The sequence below is a fragment of the Musca domestica genome, unplaced genomic scaffold (assembly GCF_030504385.1).
Source record: "Musca domestica strain aabys unplaced genomic scaffold, Musca_domestica.polishedcontigs.V.1.1 363, whole genome shotgun sequence".
NCBI lineage: Eukaryota > Metazoa > Arthropoda > Insecta > Diptera > Muscidae > Musca > Musca domestica.
In genome coordinates this window covers 335,001-355,134 of record NW_026712319.1, presented here as the reverse complement: position 1 = coordinate 355,134, position 20,134 = coordinate 335,001, and the positions used below count along the sequence as shown (strand labels likewise).

The 20,134-nt window shown below is 29.8% G+C and overlaps 2 protein-coding genes across 2 annotated transcripts; both read left to right on the top strand.

Moving 5' to 3' along the window:
• Positions 1-3,710: 3,710 nt before the first annotated feature.
• On the top strand, positions 3,711-5,125 carry LOC131803992 (DNA polymerase delta subunit 3-like). Its single transcript, XM_059126076.1, has 2 exons — positions 3,711-4,064; positions 4,127-5,125. The coding sequence occupies exons 1-2, from the start codon at positions 3,756-3,758 to the stop codon at positions 5,108-5,110; spliced, it is 1,293 nt and encodes a 430-aa protein (XP_058982059.1). The 5' UTR covers positions 3,711-3,755; the 3' UTR covers positions 5,111-5,125.
• A 1,542-nt stretch (positions 5,126-6,667) lies between these two features.
• On the top strand, positions 6,668-12,237 carry LOC101888153 (beta-1,4-glucuronyltransferase 1). Its single transcript, XM_020039127.2, has 6 exons — positions 6,668-6,711; positions 6,812-7,232; positions 7,300-7,766; positions 7,832-8,260; positions 10,223-10,532; positions 10,603-12,237. Exons 2-6 carry the CDS (start codon positions 6,996-6,998, stop codon positions 10,798-10,800), a joined length of 1,641 nt encoding a protein of 546 aa, XP_019894686.1. The 5' UTR covers positions 6,668-6,711; positions 6,812-6,995; the 3' UTR covers positions 10,801-12,237.
• Positions 12,238-20,134: the final 7,897 nt, after the last annotated feature.

The following is a 20,134-nucleotide window of genomic DNA, read 5'->3' as shown; positions in this document are numbered from 1 at the left end:
TTGCTACGGAGAGCATTTTGCTTGAGAGATCATGCCATTCAATCAAGAATAAGTGGGGTAAAATATTTTGCAAAGATGGCAATGCGAGTAATTGTTTTTCGAGCCTGGTGAACCCTATTGACTGCCCAAATTTTTAAACATACTATCTTGATCTGTTAATTTTACTGGATTCTTTTTCTGGATTCTTTTTCAATTTTTTTGTAGTGAAATACAAAAAAAAAGTGTAGATTAATGAATAGTTGAAAATATGGGCAGATGATGGTGTTTTTTTTATAAATAAAAAACATTTTTTTTAAATATGTTTCTCCTTTCAATTTTTTAGTCTGAAAAGTGCAAAAGTGGGTGAATTTTCACTGCATTAATCGGAGTGAATCCAATCAACACAATAATAAATATCCACGAAAAATTCCTTTTCATGGGTGTAGAATTAACCCGTGAAAAGGAATTTTTCTCGAGAGATAATTTCTCCAATCATTAATAACTAAAGGAAAATATTTTCCAAAGATGGCAAGGCGAAAGGGGTCTTTTTTGTATCTCGTGTACCCTTTTGCAATTGGCGCATATTTGACGTGATTTTGTTTTTTAAGAAATTATTTGGCAACGCGAATTGGGTCTTTTTCGTACCTCGTGTACCCTTTTGTTGTGCCAATTGCCGCATACTTTAAATGATTTTGTTTTTTTTTTTTATATAAAAATTTAAGCAATTTAAATAAAATATTTTTATGGAGGGTATATTAACTTTGTCTTTCCGTTTGTAACACCTCGAAGAATACATTTTAGATTCCACAAAGTATATATTCTCTTGATCAGCATAAAATTCTATGTCGATTGAGCGATGTTCGTCCCTCTGCGGAAATCACTCTAGCTTCCGAACGAAATGAAGTAGATTGATAACATTTCACTGAAATGTATATTATGTCTGCAGGACTTTTGGTATTGCAAAATGGGCCATGTAGGTCCACGTTTTGGTATAGCCCCCATATAAGATACCTCCCGAAATTCGGTACTTTGTTAATTTTAGCGACATTATTCACCGGAATTATTTCAAATTTGGTATTTAAAGTTCGTAGTGGGTACTACAGCCTATGACAAAAAATTATCTGTGCAGGTTCACGTCTTCATATAGCCCCCATATAACGGTATCTCGCTATATTCGGTATTTTGATGATTCTAGCGACATTATTCACCGGAATTGTTTTAAATTTGGTATTTGAAGTTCGTAATGGATACTGCAGCCAAATTTAGAAAATTGTCTGTGCAAGTCCACGCCTTTATATAGCCCCCATTTACGGTACCTCCCTAAATTCGGTATTTTGATGACTTTAGCGAATTTATTCACCGGAATTGTTTCAAATTTGGTATTTGAAGTTCGTAATGGGTAATAAAGCCTATGACAGAAAATTGTCTGTGCAGGTCCACGCCTTCGTATAGCCCCCATATAACGATACCTCCCGATATTCGGTACTTTGTTGATTTTAGCGACATTATTTTTTTTCGCATTTGAATATTGTAATGGCTTATGGCAAAAGTTGTCGACCTCGTATAGAGCCTAATATAACATCTACATTCCGAATTTTTAAAATTTTAACAGAATTTTTAACGGATTTTTTTTTTTTTAATTTCAAAAATTCGTTGCGAATGGTAGAGGGTATTCCAAACTCGGCCCGGCCGAACTTACAGCATTTTTACTTGTTTTTATCAAAATAAAGGAATTTATATAAAAAAACTTGATTTCTAAAATTTTTAATTTCCAAAATTCTAATTTTTTTTTTGTTTTTTTTTTTGTTTTCAAAAATTCTGAAAAATTTATTTTACAATAATTTTTTTTTTGCAATTTTTAACAATATTTATCTTTTGTTACTCCTTCCAATAAAAAATATTGAATTTTGCAAAAAAAAAAACACCTATTATACCTCCACACATATGATGTCGATGATGATTCTCATTTCCGCTCCCTGCCACCCATCCGCCGACTGGCTACGGCTTAGCTGGTGATGATTATGTGCATTTTGGGATGGTTTATGTTCTGTGTAATTTGTTTGAAATGTTATTCCTCATCAAATATTTAAATATTCGAATAAATTGTTGGGCCTCAAACGATGACGATGAATAAACGAAAAATAGTGGCATGAGCGGGGTACGTGTCAGGAAAAAAAAATTGGGAACAATCGGGAAATAAAAAGAAATATTTTTTTGGTAAACTATTTTTCCAAAAAAATTATCTCGATTTTTTGAAAAAAAAAAATATTTGTTTGAGGCGTTTTTGTAGAAAAATGTTTTGAAAGGAATATTCATGGAAATATTTTCTTTTTATGAATTGCATATTTTTCCAAAAAATTTTCTCGATTTTTTGAAAAAAAAAATTTTTTGAGGCGTTTTTGGAAAATTTTCTTTGAAAGGAATATTCATGCCTTTTGATTTTTTCAAATATTTTTCAAACAACCTCACGGAGTTCTTAAAAAAACGTTTATTATTTTTTTATTTATTTTTATTTTATTATTTTTATTATTTTTTTTATTTTTTTTATTTTTATTTTTTTTATTTATTTGATATTTTTTTTTTTGTTATTAAAATTGTGCTTGCCCGAATTTGTTTTATCATTGAAATACCTCTGCGTGTTGTTTTTATTTTTTTTCGAGCATTTTAATTGTTGTTTAATTTTGTGAGTGTGCCCACAGAAATAAATTCAAATAAAAAAAATCCAAAACAACAATATTTTTATATAACCATTGAATGAAGTGCAGAAAAAACCATTCCCAAGAATTGCTTCAATGCCTGAGGTTCAAGTGATGGACATCTGCGACGACGACGACGCCGACAACGAAGACGATGAGTGGCAGAATTTTATATTTAAGCCAAGACTTAAATTACATCAATGGAATACAAATCACATTTGCTTGCGAACACGTTTTGGATTTTGGCACCCATTTCCCCCTACCCTTCACACAATTGAAAACTCAAAATTCACATTTTTGTGTGCGGTAGATAGGTTATTTGTTGCCTTCGGGCCATTGACAACAAGCCCAACATAAAATTGCCGTTAAAAAAATATTATTACCGGCTGCTGAAATTAACCTTAATTTTCTTCTCTTATTTTTGTTTTATTGAGATTTTTTTTTGGATTGTACATTTGGAGGGCCTATTGTGTGTGAATCACGCAAAAACAAAACAAGAACACAATGAAGACTTTTAAAAACGTGCCAAGAAAACAATTAAAATCATTGCCTCAAAAGATATAATTATTTTAAGAGATTTATTTCAATTGTTTGATTTGTTGTTGGAATTCACATTAATGAGTGGTTCTTGAAACAATACTGAAAAAAATTGGTGGCCTCTGGAATAGTTAAACTTGTTGCTCGCGTCTTTAAAAAATATGCTAATAAATCATATTTATTTCTCATTAAATAATATATTTATAAAAAACTTTAATTTTTTTAACAAAAAAAAACATATTTCCTTCCTATCAAAGCACTTCTGTTTGTTTTCAGTGCAAAAGCCGCTGATTTCACTTTCAACGGCGTTAAAAAGTTTGCGTTATTGGCAGTGTAGTGCGCAATCCGGCAACACTGTTTCACTATGACAGAGCTCTCTAGATCGCCATGCAGAGATGTGTAAAAGAGTACTCAATCATACGACAGCTGTTACATTTATCGACCTACGAGTCCCTAATACATTTGTTTGCCCGCTCTTTGCACATTCCATTGTTAAAACGATTTAATTTTTTATAAAAAAAACCGGGAATTTCCGCAATTACCATGGGTTCTACAAAACTCAAAGAAGACCTTAAAAATTGTTTAATAAATTTCGATCGGAAAGTTCTAATAACCCAACTCCTGGATGACTATAAAGTGGAACACAAGGAGGCCGACAAAATTGTGGCAGATTTTGTACAGGAACAGGAAAAGAAACAAAAATTGAAATATGAAAAATTCTATGTGGTGCATGGTGAACAGCAAAAGGAGGATAAACAAATTAAGGAAATCTATAAAATTGTTGAGGAGGCCAAGCTAAAGGAATGGCTAAAGAAATTGAAAAATGCCCAGTCGCTGCTGTATGCGGTGGAGGTAAGTTGTCAACAAAATGATCGCACCTTTAAAAACTAATTTGGGTTCAACTACCTCCCTAGATTGCTGGTGGCGCAAAAACTCCGGCAGCCATTTTCAAGCCCATGAGTGTGGAGGAGGGTGTTAAGCTAAAGCAAAGGGCCGGTACCAAAGCTGCTGCGACAAATGGCATTACAACCTCTGAAAACAAGCCAACAACCTCAAAACCCCCGGAAAAGAAGGAAATAAAACAAGAAGTTAAGAAACCCGCAAATGATGTTTCCAACAAAAACTCTGCCCCTGATACCAAGAAGTCCACACAAAAAACACCCACAAAATCACCGACCACCACCACCAAGGCCAACAAAAAAGGAGGCATTAACAGTTTCTTTAGCTCAGCTGCCAAGAAAACGGAAGACTCCAAGGACACAAAAGCCCCAGCATCGGGGGTGGTAAAACCACCCACACCCAAGAAAATGCAAGACTTCTTCAAAAAACAAACCGAAAAACCCAAGCCAGCCGTTGAGGCAATTAAAAAACCAACAGCCAATACCTCCGTCCAACTCTTCGACGACGACGATGAGGATGAAGAAAATAAAAATGAATCATCGGATGAGGAGGAAAAATTGGAAGCTCTTAAGCGCGACATTATTTCCTCGGATGTGGAAATGAATGCCGATGATGATGATGGCGATGAGGCGGCAAAACCTAGCACCTCCAAACGTCGGCGCATCATTGATTCCGACGATGATGATGAGATTGAAGAACAACCCGCTGTGAAACAAGAAAAACTCGATGCAAGCGCTGTGCAGGATGACGAAGAAGAGGCAAATGTTTCGAAATCTGAAACATTTTTAGATGAAGATGGTTTTGTTATAACCAAGAAACCAAAGCAAAAGGCACAACCGGCCAAAAAGAAGTCACCACCAGCGGCTAGTGTTAAGGCCTCACCGGTCAAGAAAACCTCACCCAGTGAATCAAAGAAAACATCACCGAAATCGGGTAAAGGTGCCGCCACCACCAAAGGAAAACAGTCTAATATTATGAGCTTCTTTGGGAAGAAATAATCCATTAAAATTTCTCTAAACGTGGATGTTATATAAAGTTATAAAATGCATGGAAATATTGGATCATTTTGAGAATTCCTTATATTTTTTTCAAGTTTGGAAGTCTGAACTAGTTTTAGTTGTATTAAATGCTTATATTGTTTTCCAAATCTTTCACCAATTAATTTTGTCACGAAAGAATATAAATACCTTTACTATAGAATAAGAATAAATACATAAAAAATAATATTAAACTATAAACTTAGGGGGTTTCAATTCCAATTGTGGATATGTATAGTTTTTCAAATCCTTCCAAGGGTCAATCAAACTACAAACAATGAACAATTTTGTTAAGGGGTATCGATGCCGAAAATGTGGAGATTTGCAAAAATTGGGATTTGCATCAAAAAGGGCGGTTTGGGACAAAAAACTCAAAAAAAAAAAAAAAAATCAGAAGGTAGCTTGGTATGACTTATGCCAAAAAGCGGATGTGTATAAAATATTTTTCGCGTGGAGATAAGCTACTTACAAGGGACCACTAAACAACATTTGATTTGGTTGGAAATTACAACCAAAACTTAAAAAAATACCGAAAATCAGAAGGTATTGTTATATGGGGACTACATGAATAAGTGGACCGACTTTGAAGCTTTTTGTCGTCAAGGAGTCTCCAATATATCAAAAAAGTTGGAATTGCCCGAAAATATTTAGAGGATCCTTTATATGGGGGGTTATACTAAAAATGGACCTACGAAAACTAGTTGACATGGTTGCATGTAAACAAAGTTAATCTTCCATTTGAATTGTCAAATTACACTTTATTTAATTGAAAATTGATCCAAAAAACACCAAGAAATACCGTTATATAGGGCCTGCACCTAAATGTTGACCGATATATACCATTTCTTCTTTTATATCCTAGAAACAATGTCATGTCAATGTCCGTGTATAGGATTTTATGCTTATCATAAATATACATACATAAATATGTTCCTCTTGGGAAACTTCACGTTTTACTATTTTCTTTGAAAAAAGTCGCGTCATAGCCAAAAACGAATAATTTTTCTTTTAAACAAAATGTTTCTCAATGACCACCATCATTTTATCACTGAATTCACAAGAAATAAAGTATTATGATTAGGCATGCTCACTAGCATCCGTTTTTGTTGTTGTTTTTTGTAACAACAAATGTCTTGCATTTCTTTTTAATTCATAACTGTCGTTGCTTTGCAAAGGGGCAATGGAAACTCTCACCATTATAAACTCTTTCAGTGTGAGCATCACCGGATTAGGATAAAAACAAAAAAGAGAGAGAGAGAGAGAGAGAGAGAGAGAGTAACAGCATTCATTGAATGACCCCCCTTTTTTGTCAAATAGGGCCTATGACGTCTGTGTATTAACAGCTGATCTCGAATGGTTCTGATGCTACTGTATGTTGTTGTTGTTGTTGCTGCTGCCGTTGTATTGTTCCCCTTTTATCTAATCGTGACTTTTGTTTACATTGTTTTACCGTTATCAAGTTGATACATTCAAATTGTTTACATGTCATTTTTGTCGCATTTCCTATGAAATTACTTAACTTAACAGAGTTGTTGTGTGCCGCGTCTCGTCTACTGCGAGGAGTACGCATTTAAGTTTTAAAGATTTTTTTATTAAAAACTAATCCCAAGTAGAGTTAATTTCTTCTAATCTGTGATTATCTTTCTTCTTATTTCTTTGCAGTTTAATTTTTGTTTTACTTCGCTTATAAAAGCCATCATTTACAATTCTTCCAAAGGCGGGCGAGAAGGAGGAAGAAGTTTAACCAAACAACACAAAGTTTCATTAAAGCCGTGCCCGCAAAAACAGCTTCAAAATTACTTACAAAACTTTAAATTCCACACCCACAATTGAAAACGCATTTAAAATGCGTTTCGAACCACTGGGCCAGAAAATGTTTACACGACGAAATTGGTTGCTGCGCTGCAGTATACTTATCAATATTGCTGTGATTTTATATATCTGCAGTCATCTTATGATTGGAAATCGTTATACCCTGACGTCGGGTTCACAGTTTGTGATACAGGAACAGCCCAGCAGTGCCATGCAGCAGCAACAGCAGCAAGCTGAAAGGGGCATGGTGCGGGAAGCATTGGCCAAAATGGTAAGTAATCTAGAAATATTTTCCCCATGGGAATCCCTAAATTTCCGTTTCTTTTCTGAAATTACAGGAAATGCTTGAAGAAAAACAAGAAGTTCCCAAGCCTCCCAGTGAAACTAAGGCTGATATAAGCGGCAACAGTGGTGGTGGCGGTAGTTCCCATGACCTACAACAGCCGCCAGTTAAAGATGCCGATGCACCCCCTGAAATGGATCCCGATATTGGTGATCCAGCCAATGTCATTGGCAATATTGGCAGCAGCAATGCCGCCAATAGCAATTTTGTAAATAACACAAATGCTGCCGATCCAAACTATTTGGTGGGCGGCGATGAAAAAGACTTTGACGAACGCTTGCGTAGCATATTGAAATGCCACGATAAAGCGTATGAGGCCGAGACTCTACAACGTGGAGATTTTTGGGTCTTAAAGAATTATGTTCGGGCCGAACATGGTGAACTGAAGTGCCATGAATCCATTACCTATACCACACATGCAGATTATACGTTTTTAGATAATCTGATACCATTGTTGGAAAGGTAAACGCAACACAAACCACATCAACAAAAACAAATTTACCTTACCTCCTCCTTCTTTTTTTTAGATGGAATGCTCCCATCAGCATAGCCATGCATGCACCCGGCACCGACTTCCAACCAACATTGGATTCCATAAAATATCTAAGAGACTGCTTGCCCAATAGTAATTTAGTGCGCATGTATGCCACTTTCCATATATATTTTAGTACCAAACATATCCCCAAAACGATACCCAAGTATTATGATGCTCTTAAGGTGGGCTACAATTGTACGCTGCCAGCGCCCTATGTCAATGTGACATCGGGCCATTTGTATAAGACGCAAAAGAAGCTGTTGTACCCGGTCAATGTGGGCCGCAACATTGCCCGTGATGCTGCCATAACACATTTCATATTGGCCAGCGATATTGAGTTGTATCCGAATCCGGGTCTGGTGAAGAAATTCCTGGAAATGATCGCCCGCAATGAGCCTTATTTGAATAGAAAAGCACCGCGGTGAGTGGAAAAAATTTATGTTTTTTTAGATCCCAATTTCCAAGGAAAATAGTTGTAATCACGGCATTTTAGGGCTACGTTTTGGTATAGCCCCCATATAATGGTACCTCCCTATTTTCGGTATTTTAATGATTTTAGCAACATTATTCATCGGAAATGTCTCAAATTTGGTATTTGAAGTTTATAATGGATACTAAAGCCTATGACAGAAAATTGTCTGTGCAGGTCCACGTCTTCGTATAGCCCCCATATAACGGCACCTCCCGATATTCGGTATTTTGATGATTTTATCAATATTATTCATCGGAAACGTTTCAAATTTGGTATTTGAAGTTCATAATGGATACTACAGTCTGTGACAGAAAATTGTCCGCGCAGGTCCACGTCTTCATATAGCCCCCATGTAACTGCACCTCCCGATATTCGGTATTTTGATGATTTTAGCAACATTATTCACCGAAATTGTTTCAAATTTGGTATTTGAAGTTCGTAATGGATACTACAGTCTATGACAGAAAATTGTCTGTGCAGGTCCACGTCTTCATATAGCACCCATATAACGGCACCTCCCGATATTCGGTATTTTGATGATTTTAGCAACATTATTCACCGGAATTGGTTCAAATTTGGTATTTGAAGTTCATAATGGATACTACAGCCTATGGCAGACAATTGTCTGTGAAGGTCCACGTCTTCGTATAGCTTTCATATAACGGTACCTACCGATATTCGGTATTTTGATGATTTTAGCCACATTATTCACCGGATTTGTTTCAAATTTGGTATTTGAAGTTCATAATGGATACTACAGCCTATGACAGGAAATTGTCTGTGCAGGTCCACGTCTTCGTATAGCCCCCATATAACGGCACTTCTCGATATTCGGTATTTTGATGATTTTAGCGACATTATTCACCGGAATTGTTTCAAATTTCGTATTTAGAGTTCGTAATGGATATTACAGCCTATGACAGAAAATTGTCTGTGCAGGTCCACGTCTTCGTATAGCTCTCATATAACGGTACCTCCCGATATTCGTTATTTTGATGAATTTAGCAACATTATTCACCGGAATTGTTTCAAATTTGGCATTTGAAGTTCATAATGGATACTACAGCCTATGACAGAAAATTGTCTGTGCAGGTCCACGTCTTCGTATAGCCCCCATATAACGGCACCTCCCGATATTCGGTATTTTGATGATTTTAGCAACATTATTCACCGGAAATGTTTCAAATTTGGTATTTGAAGTTCATAATGGATACTACAGTCTGTGACAGAAAATTGTCTGTGCAGGTCCACGTCTTCGTATAGCACCCATATAACATAATTTTATCGACATTATTCACCGGAATTGTCTCAATTTTGGTATTTGAAGTTCATAATGGATACTACAGTGCAGGTCTATGCCTTCGTAGCTCTCGATATTCGTTATTTTGATGATTTTAGCTACATTATTCGCAATTTTTTTTTCCAAGTTCCGCATTTGAATATTGTAATGGCTCATGACAAAAGTTGCCTATGCAATGCCGACCCCAATATAACGGCTACATTCGGTATTTTTCAGATTTTAACAGAATTTTTAAGCTTTTTTTTTGAAATTTCAAATTTAATTTTTTTTTTGAAAATTTCAAATTTCAATTTTTTTTTTGAAAATTTCAAATTTGAATATTCAAAGTTCGGCCCGGTCGACCTTATAGATTTTTTACTTGTTTATTTGCTATTTGATATTAATTTAGTCTCTTCTCATTTCCCTAGTGTTTTTTTTTTTTTTTTGAAAATTTCAAATTTATTTTCTTTTTTTTTTGAAAATTTCAAATTTCAATTTTTTTTTTTTAATTTCATTTTTTTTTTGAAAATTTCAAATTTGAATATTCAAAGTTCGGCTCGGTCGAACTTACAGCTTTTTTACTTGTTTTATTTGCTATTTGATATTAATTGTGTCTCTTCTCATTTCCCTAGTGTTTTCCCCCTGTCCATTTTTGAAGTGGAGGACAGCAGTCCTGTGCCCCATGACAAAACCGAATTACAAGAGTTCCTGCGCTCGGGCAAAGCCATACCATTCCACAAACGTGTCTGTGCCAGCTGTCACGGCGTACCGAAATCCAAGGAGTGGATGGCTGCCAACGAAACTGACGAATTAAGTGTCTTCCATATTGGAAAGCGAACCGGTTACTTTGTACACTGGGAACCGATTTATATAGGAACCAATGCCGAGCCCCACTATGACGAGCGTCTGAGTTGGGAGGGCAAAAGTGATAAAATGACACAGGTTAGTGCAACATAATTTTATTTATTTTTTTTTCATTATTTTAAAATGTATTTTTTTTTCGTTTTTTTAGGGCTATGCCTTATGTGTCCTAGACTATGAATTTCATATACTAGACAATGCCTTTTTGGTCCACAAACCCGGCATAAAGGTACTCAAAAAAGACACCCGTCGTGCCATGCTGGCCGGCAAAACCAATCAGCTGATACGTAAAATAATCTATCCCGAATTGAAAATTATGTATGGCACACGTACTGGCTGCGCCGTATAGTGGTTAATTAAGCATAAAAGTTGAAAAACTTTTCATGCTGTTAGTACTGCTACTCAGTTGTCATCATCGATGTCGTCGTCATCATCCACATCTACATCATCATCCTCATCGTCGTCGTCGTCGTCCTCTTCATCCTTAACATATAGAATATGGAATTGTAAATCCCTTTTCGAGTTGAGCAACATTTTTGGTGGATGGTGGAAACGTACAAACTTCCTGTGGTATTTATGGCGTTTCTGGGATTAGAATTTTGGAGCGTTTATTTCAATTGGTTTCCGTTTCGTTTTTTTGTTAAGATTGGCAATTTAAAGTTTAATTTTGATATTAATGGCGCATTTATTTCAAATGTAATCCATACTTGCAAAACATTCCTTTAACTATTTGAGAAAAAGTTTTAAAAATTTACACGAATCTTTTGCCAAACCCAAATTGGCAATATTCACAAACACAAGATGTTATAGATTGTCAAATGAAATATTTTGGAGAATTTATTTGACTTTAATTTTGCATTTAAACTGAATTTTGATTTCCCTAGTTGTTTGTTTTAAGATCTAAAGTTTATAAACCTTTTTCGAAGCAAACCCTTAAATTTTAATATTAAATCTAAACTGGAATTGTCAATCTCTTTGCCAATTGAATTGTTATTTCTTCATATATATAAAAAAACAACACCAACAAATGCGAAAAGGGACATAATTTATTTTTATAAATCTTAAAAAGAAACTTAAATATAATTACCAAACAAAAAAGTACTAACGAAATACAAATTGTTGAATATTGAATTCCAAACAAAAGAAAAACAAAAAATATTTTTGTAAACAAAAAGAACTTAGAAATTAATTAAAATTACATTGCAAATGAATGTAAAGAGATAGAGGAGAAATTTTAATGCCACAAAAAAAGAAAATGAAAAGAAAACATGGAAAATGAAAAGAAAACCCCATTCTAGTAGCCATACTGTGAAAGTGTTGAATAGAAAAACCCAAACCAAGCTTCAAATAGCAATAGTAGTTTTGAAACCAACATGTCACAAAAATCAATCACACACACAACTGTTTTTCAAATTGGCTATAAATGTAAAATTAATCAAAAAATAACTACCGCAGAATTATTCTAATATAAATTTTGTGTTATGAGAAAATTGAAGGACCAAAAAACAAACTAAAAGAACGAATGTATACATTTTTCTTGTGGTATTTGTAATATACATATTTTTTTAGGGAATTCTTTAAGAATTCTTTCCAATGAAAATTTATAGAAATTGTATTTTTTTATGTTCACATCGGTTTTTGAAGTAATTTTCCTCAATTTACGTTTCCTTTCTTCTTTAGTTTAATTAGTATTTTGTTTTTTCTTTTTTCATTTTAATTTTAGTTTAATTATTATTTTGTATTATTTATTTATGTTAATAAAACACAGAAAAAAAAACACCAACAATGAACTATTAAAATACAAAACGACATCACAGAAAACATACAACACACATATACATATATTTTATACGTTTACAATTGGAAATCAAGGGATATTCTAAAATGATATCAAATCACTTTCCAATGTAAGTTTTAAACTCCTTGTAGGTTTTTTAAATTAAAAATCAATGGATATTCTTCTAGAAGAAAAGAAATCGTGGAACTTGCAATTGAAAACAAGTCAAATTTTATTAGGGAAAAAATAATAATGTGGTCAATTTCCTAATTGAAAATCAATCGATTATCTAATTTGAAATCAGTGGAAGTATAATTAAACAAAAGAAAAACAAACAATTTTCTAATTTGAAATCAGTTGAAGTAAATGCAAACAGGAGAATTTCTTTTCTTATAAAAATCATCTGATAGACAGACCCGACGATTTCCTAAAGGAAAAGTGCTTTCAATCTAATAGAAGATGAATCGACTTTCTAATTCGAAATCCGTGGAAGTATAATTAAACAATAGAAAATCAATCGATTTTCTAATTTGAAATCAGTTGAAGTAAATTTAAACAAAAGAAAATTCTTGATTTTCAAATAATTGACATAAAAAATCCTGTATAAAAACATTCAAAAAGGGCTATGTCTTTAGAAAACGTTTTCCCTCGATGTTTTAATTCGAAAATATATTGAATATATTGAAATCAATTTACATAAAAAATACTGTATAAAATCATTCAAAAAGACTAGGTCTTTAGGAAACGTTTCCTCCTCCAAATTGAATATTTTAAAAAGAAACCCCTCACAACAAATTTCATTTGAAAAAACAAAACACATTTTTGGTGGTCATTTCAATTCAGGGGTAAGAGACCTTCTATAGATAGGCCCAAAATTTGATTCAGAGCCACAGGAGTCCAAAATTACTTCTCACCAAAATCAAAATCCAAAATGACTTCTCACCAAATTCAATATTCTTAGTCATCCTGCTGGTTTTTTTAATAGCTGCGAAGAAGTCCCCATAAATATTCCTTTCCGTTTTCCATATAAAGATCATCCGGTCTTTTACAGCAAGAAGATTTTTTGATCTTCTAGAAGGGAACAAAAAAACATATTTCGCTTCTCAAAAATTTCCAACCTCGCAACCCAAAGACTTTTCAAAATAAAATCAAAAACGTTGAAGTCCAATATTGCCAGATATCTTATTGATGATTATACCCTACACCACTACAGGGCCAAAAGGACACGAGATTGACCTATAGTTCCACAGAATCAGATTATGAGTCGACGTATGCATGTCCGTGCGTCCGTCTGTGCATTCAGTTTTGAAAACAAAGTACAGGTCCCATTTATTGCCCGATCCAGATGAAATTTTGCTCAAATCATTTGTTTGACCCAAGGACGAACCCTATAGAAATTGAAGATAATCGCTCAGAATTTAGATATATCTAAATATATATCTTCGTCCGACTTGTCTTTTGAGTTTATCTTTCTCAGCCGTAATATGCACTCTGTAGTAACGATATTAGGGAAAATATATCAAATACAGCTCAGAAATCCCCACGCCAAATTTTATCGAGATCGCTTTAGATTTGGATATAGTTCCCATACATATCTTCGTCCGATTTGCCTTTTATTGGGCACCAAACGTATAATATCAGCCTAAATGGGATGGAATTTCGTACTTAAGACCAAATTGAGTCTAGAGACAAGTATGTCAAATTTGTTGAGAATCGGTTCAGATATAGCTATAGCTCCCACATATACTGTTCATCCAATTTGTTGAGTTTGACCTGCACAGCCGTAATATGCACTCGGTAGTAACGATATTTGGGGGAAATAAATCAAATACAGCTCAGAAATCTCTATGCCAAATTTTATCGAGATCGGTACAGATTTGGTTATAGCTCCTATACATAACTATATCTGATTTCAAATTAATTTTGCACCAAATGGGTAATACAAGCCCGCATTAAAAAGGGGCTTGAAGATGATATCAATAAATATCCCTCCTCTCAGATATGATTATAATAAGTATTTCAATGGTTAACTAATGGGCGGCTCTTAAAAAAGGTATTTGTGGGTCTAATAAAAAAACTCACTTTTTGTATAAAAATTTTACTGACCAGCTATAAGTTTTTTTGGAGAAGGCCTTTTTTTAGGGTCTAATAAAAAATGCAAGAATTCTTTTAATCCATTTATTGCAGAAATATATTTTTCTCTGCAGAAAAAGAGGCCCTCTCCATGATACTTATAGCGAGTCAGTGGAATTTTTATTCTCAAAAAAAAAAAAAAAAAAATGTCAGATAAATTAAAGTGTCTCAAACATCTTCTGTTAGGAGGCTTCACTTTTTACTGTGAATTTCAAAATCATGCTCTCATGTCTTCAATTGCAAGTTCTTCTGATATTTTTGGTGAGATATAAAAAGTGATCACTGTTTTCTATCCTTTTTTTCAATTTCAAAAACTTTGCTTTGCTCTTCCACTTCCACCTCTAACTTGATTTCAATACATTACAGTCCATATTCTTCGTACACATAAACATACACACATATATTTTGTTCCTAATACTAACTACAACACTTGATAATTTTCACATAATCAATTTCCAATTTAGGAGACTATATTAACAATGAAAAAAGTAATACTAAAACAACACAATTTAATAAAAATGAAAAAAAAAAAAACATCATTAAATGAAATTAATTTTTTTAAGCTGGAAAAACGTGATATTTGTACTAGTTCTTAAACATAAATTTCTTGGTCAATTCAAGAATTAAAAAGAAAAAACACAACAACAACAAAAACCTAAAAAAATAAAGAAAATCGTAAACGAAAAAAAAAAACAGAAGAAAATAAGTGAATAGCGTTTAAGTTTTAGTTTTTTAAGACAACAACAAATAAGAAAAAAAACAAAACCTTGAAAAGCAAATAGGTTTTTAAGAGCAATACAAAGCAAGAAAACAGAGATAGAGAAACGTTTTAAAACCATTGCACATTTTATAATTTGTATTACTAAAGGAAGAATCCTGAAAATAAAAACAGAAAATCTTAAAATTAAAATGAAATTGCAAATCTATATACTATAATTTCATTTACACTTTTACTATATAAAAACGTAATGCTATTAAAAACATACTTCTTTGTAAATAAGTAAATACTTACTAAAAAAAGAAAATCTATATATTTTTAAAATTTCAAAAAATAATGCATTGAAAAAGTTTTTTTTTGATGGTAGTTTATTTATTGTTTTTAATTTGTAAAATCAAAATCCATTTTAATATGGTAATACATCCACACTAGAAGACTTTCAGCAATAAGCTTTTCTTTCTCTCTTCCTCTTAAAGAAAATGTAATAAAAAACAATTATTGAAAAATAAATTTGAAAATTAATTTAATAATATGAAGAATTAAAATGGAAACAATATGAGAAACATAAGTGTGGGGGCCCTTTGAAACATGTGAAAGTTTGAAATAGTCTTCTTCTTTGAGAAGGTATTCTGGGAAGAGCTCCATCGATTCATAAACAAAGTGTGAAATAGAAGTGAAGGCATTCCGAGACATTTGAAAATTTTAAATTATGTTTCAGAAACAAAATGTGAAATATAAGTGAGGGTATTCCAGGTCGTTTGAAAATGTTGATTCTTTCCACGTTTTCATGTAGGCCCCATATCACGGTAACTCCCAGTATGTTGAGGATTTAAGCAATATTTTTCACCGGAATTGATTCAAATTTGGTTCTTGAAGTTCGTAATAGGTACTACAGTCTAAGACAAAAAATCGAGTCCAAGCCTTCGTATATCCCCCATTAAACGATACCTCCCTATATTAGGTATTTTGATGATTTTTGCTTTGCTTGATTTGATTTCGTAGTTGTTTCAACGACCTATAACAAAAAATCGCGTATGCAGGTTTTCGTCTTCGTATAACCCCATACCAATATCTCCCAATATTCGGTATTTGATTTTAACGGTATTATTCACCAGAATTATTTCAAATTTCGGAAATGATGTTCGTAATGGGTTCTACAGACTATAATAAAAAATTACTTATGAAGCCAAACGTCTTCGTATAGCCCCCATATAATTTAATTTGAGAGGTATTTTTTACGGATTTTTGTTTTTCTTTTTTTGAAAAATTTCAAGTTCGTTCAAAATGGTGGAGGGTATTAAAAAGTTCGGTCCGGCAAAAGTAAGGTGCTTTTTACTTGTTTTTTTTTTTTTTTTTTTTGAGAATGTATTTTGGTATTCGATGATAAGGTCCCTTGGCCATCTTCTATTTAAAAAAAAACCCTTTCATCAATTTTTTTTTAAAAATTTTCCAAGAATATTTCTCAGCTATGGAGGCTCCTCGACACTTTTGTTTCAAAAATCCAGATTAAGAAATAAAAATAAAGTAATAAATAAATAATATTAATTAAAAATTTAATGATACTAAATTCATAAATAATAATAAATAAAAACATAAATATATAAATGGGTAAATAATAAAAAAAATTTGAACGTAAATAAATAAAATAATTTATAAATAAAAATAAACAACTAAATGGACGGCTAATAATAAAAAATAAAACAAAAATATATTTTTTAATTTTTTTTATTATGATTATAATAATTATATTTAAAAAATAAATAAATATAGATGTATAATTCAGAAACATAAAAAACTAAAGAAATTAACAATAATAATAGTAATAATAATAATAATAATAATAATAATAATAATAATAATAATAATAATAATAATAATAATAATAATAATAATAATAATAATAATAATAATAACAAGAATAAAAATAACAATAATAATAAATATAATAATAATAAAATAATAATAATAATAATAATAATAATAATAATAATAATAATAATAATAATAATAATAATAATAATAATAATAATATTAATAATAATAATAATAATAAAAGTGACAATAATAATAATAATAATAATAATAATAATAATAATAATAATAATAATAATAATAATAATAATAATAATAATAATAATAATAATAATAATATTAATAATAATAATAAAAGTGACAATAATAATAATAATAATAATAATAATAATAATAATATTAATAATAATAATAAAAGTGACAATAATAATAATAATAATAATAATAATAATAATAATAATAATAATAATAATAATAATAATAATAATAATAATAATAATAATAAAAGTGACAATAATAATAATAATGATAACAATAATAATAATAATAATAACAATAATAATAATAATAATAATAATAATAATAATAATAATAATATTAATAATAATAATAAAATAATAATAATAATAATAATAATAATAATAATAATAATAATAATAATAATAATAATAATAATAATAATAATAACAATAATAATAATAATAATAATAATAATAATAATAATAGTAATAATAATAATAATAATAATAATAATAATAATAATAATAATAATGATAATAATATTAATAATAATGATAATAATAATAATAATAATAATAATAATAATAATAATAATAATAATAATAATAATAATAATAATAATAATAATAATAATAATTAATAATAATAATAATAATAATAATAATAATAATAATAATAATAATAATAATAATAATAATAATAATAATAATAATAATAATAATAATAATAATAATAATAATACTAATTATAATAACAATAATAATAATAATATTAATAATAATAATAATAGTAATAATAATTATAATAAATAATGTAAATAATATAAGTATATAAATGAATCATAAAATTAATAAAACAGATGAATAATAACATTAAAATTGATAGAACTATAATTATATATTGATTTACGTTTAATATATTTTTTTATTATAATTATAATATTTTTTTTAATAAAAATAGATAAATATAAATTTATAAATTAAAAAAAGTTTATAAATAATAATAATAAAAATATAGATATATATATATATATATATATATAATAGTCTTGTTAATAAATAATAAAAAAATTAAATAAAAATATTAAAATTATAATTATAAATCATTATATCTATTATGATTTAATAAAATTTATTAAAAAATAAATAAATATAAATTTATAACTAAAAAACAACATGACATACTGAGGAAATTAATAAATAATATTAAATCATAACATAAACACATAAATGAGTATATAATAAAAAGAAATAAATTTGTACGCAAATAAATAATTTATTTTTTTTATTATAATTATAATAATTATATTTACTATAATTATAATATATTATAAGAATATATAATTATTATTATTGCAATAATAATTACATTTATAATTATAAATATTATAATAATTAAATTTATGTAATATATAATTATTATAATTATGTATATGATTATAATTATTATAGTTATAATAATAAAATTTTAATAAAATTCAATATAAAAAATAATAAAAATAACAATTATTTATAATAACAATCCCAATAATAAAACAAAAACAACAACAATAAAAAACCAATTGATACGCGCAAAGTTAGTTATTCCATTTTAATTTAAACAAATTTAAAATCTAAAAAGAAATACAACAAGATTAAAAACAAAAAAAATTAACTTGATTTAAAGTGCCTTAGTAAAAGATATAAATGAATGATTAAAAACAAATGAAAAAAAGGAAACATACTAAACAAAAAACAAACAGCCAACAGCATTAACAACAACAAAAACGACAACTTAAATCCAGTATAACTAAAACTAGAAGCTAAAGAAATAATAAATTACAAAGACAACAAAAATAAAAAACTGAAGAAAAAAAAAATAACACATAGACTGAGAAGTTGTGGGTCTTTAAAGGGGTGGTATTTTTTAATATATAATTACATAAAAAATATTAATTTTTAAAGGATTTTAAAAAATTTCTCGGAAATTTGGTTTCTTCGAAGCCAGGCCATATTTTCTTGGAAATTTTGTTTCTTCGAATAGAGGCCATTTTTTCTCGGAAACCTGGTTTCTTCGAAAAGAGGCCATATTTGCCTGGTTTTAAACTCAAATATTTTTCTAAAGGAGTGGAATAGTTTTTCGTCTGAAATATTTATGTATAATATTACAAGATTTCTAAAAATGGTGTCTTTAATTTGGGTTTTTTGTTTAAAATCTAAAAAAAGTCTATTTGATATGTTTTTGAAGAGAAAAATTAAAAACAATAATATGTACGGCCAAGGCTCGGAGCCTGAGATAGTTGCCAATTAAAATTATCAAAAAAATGAATTAATTTTGATTTTTTCAATATTTTTTGCTAAAATGTATATCTCGCCTATATTTTCTTGTTTTTAAAAATGCAATTTTAAATCATTCAGGTGAGCAGGTTAGATGTACGTTTTAACTGAAATATTTAAAAAAAAAAAAACATTTTTTTTTTTAGATATTTTTAATTGGTTATTTTTTCAGGCTGCAAGCCTTAGCCATATATTTTATGGTTTAATTTTTCCATTCAAAAACTTATTAAATAGACTTTTTTAGATTTTAAGATCTTTGGCTCCCACTTTGTGGTCATTGAGAGGTATTAATTTCCCTCATCGATTTCAAATATATACTTTTTTTAATTTTGGAAATATGTCCGGTCAGACGACAAGATATGGCAGAGAATTTCAAATAATTTGTCTAATATATTAATAGCCCCTACAACTAACTTAGAATGGGAAGAATTTAAAAGCATTATTTTCGCCACTACCCAAATTTGTCAGTTCATGTGTTATTTAAGTTTTTTCTTATTTTGAAAAAAAAAAAAACAACAAACAAAAAATATATATTACACCACTTAAAGTCATTATTTTTATTAGTTAATATTATTTATAGTCTACATTTATTTTTTAATAAATAAATAAATAGATATAATTTTTTTTCAATATAATTAAATGTATTATTTTTAGTTAGTTACTTTTTACAATTATTTTCTAGTTGATT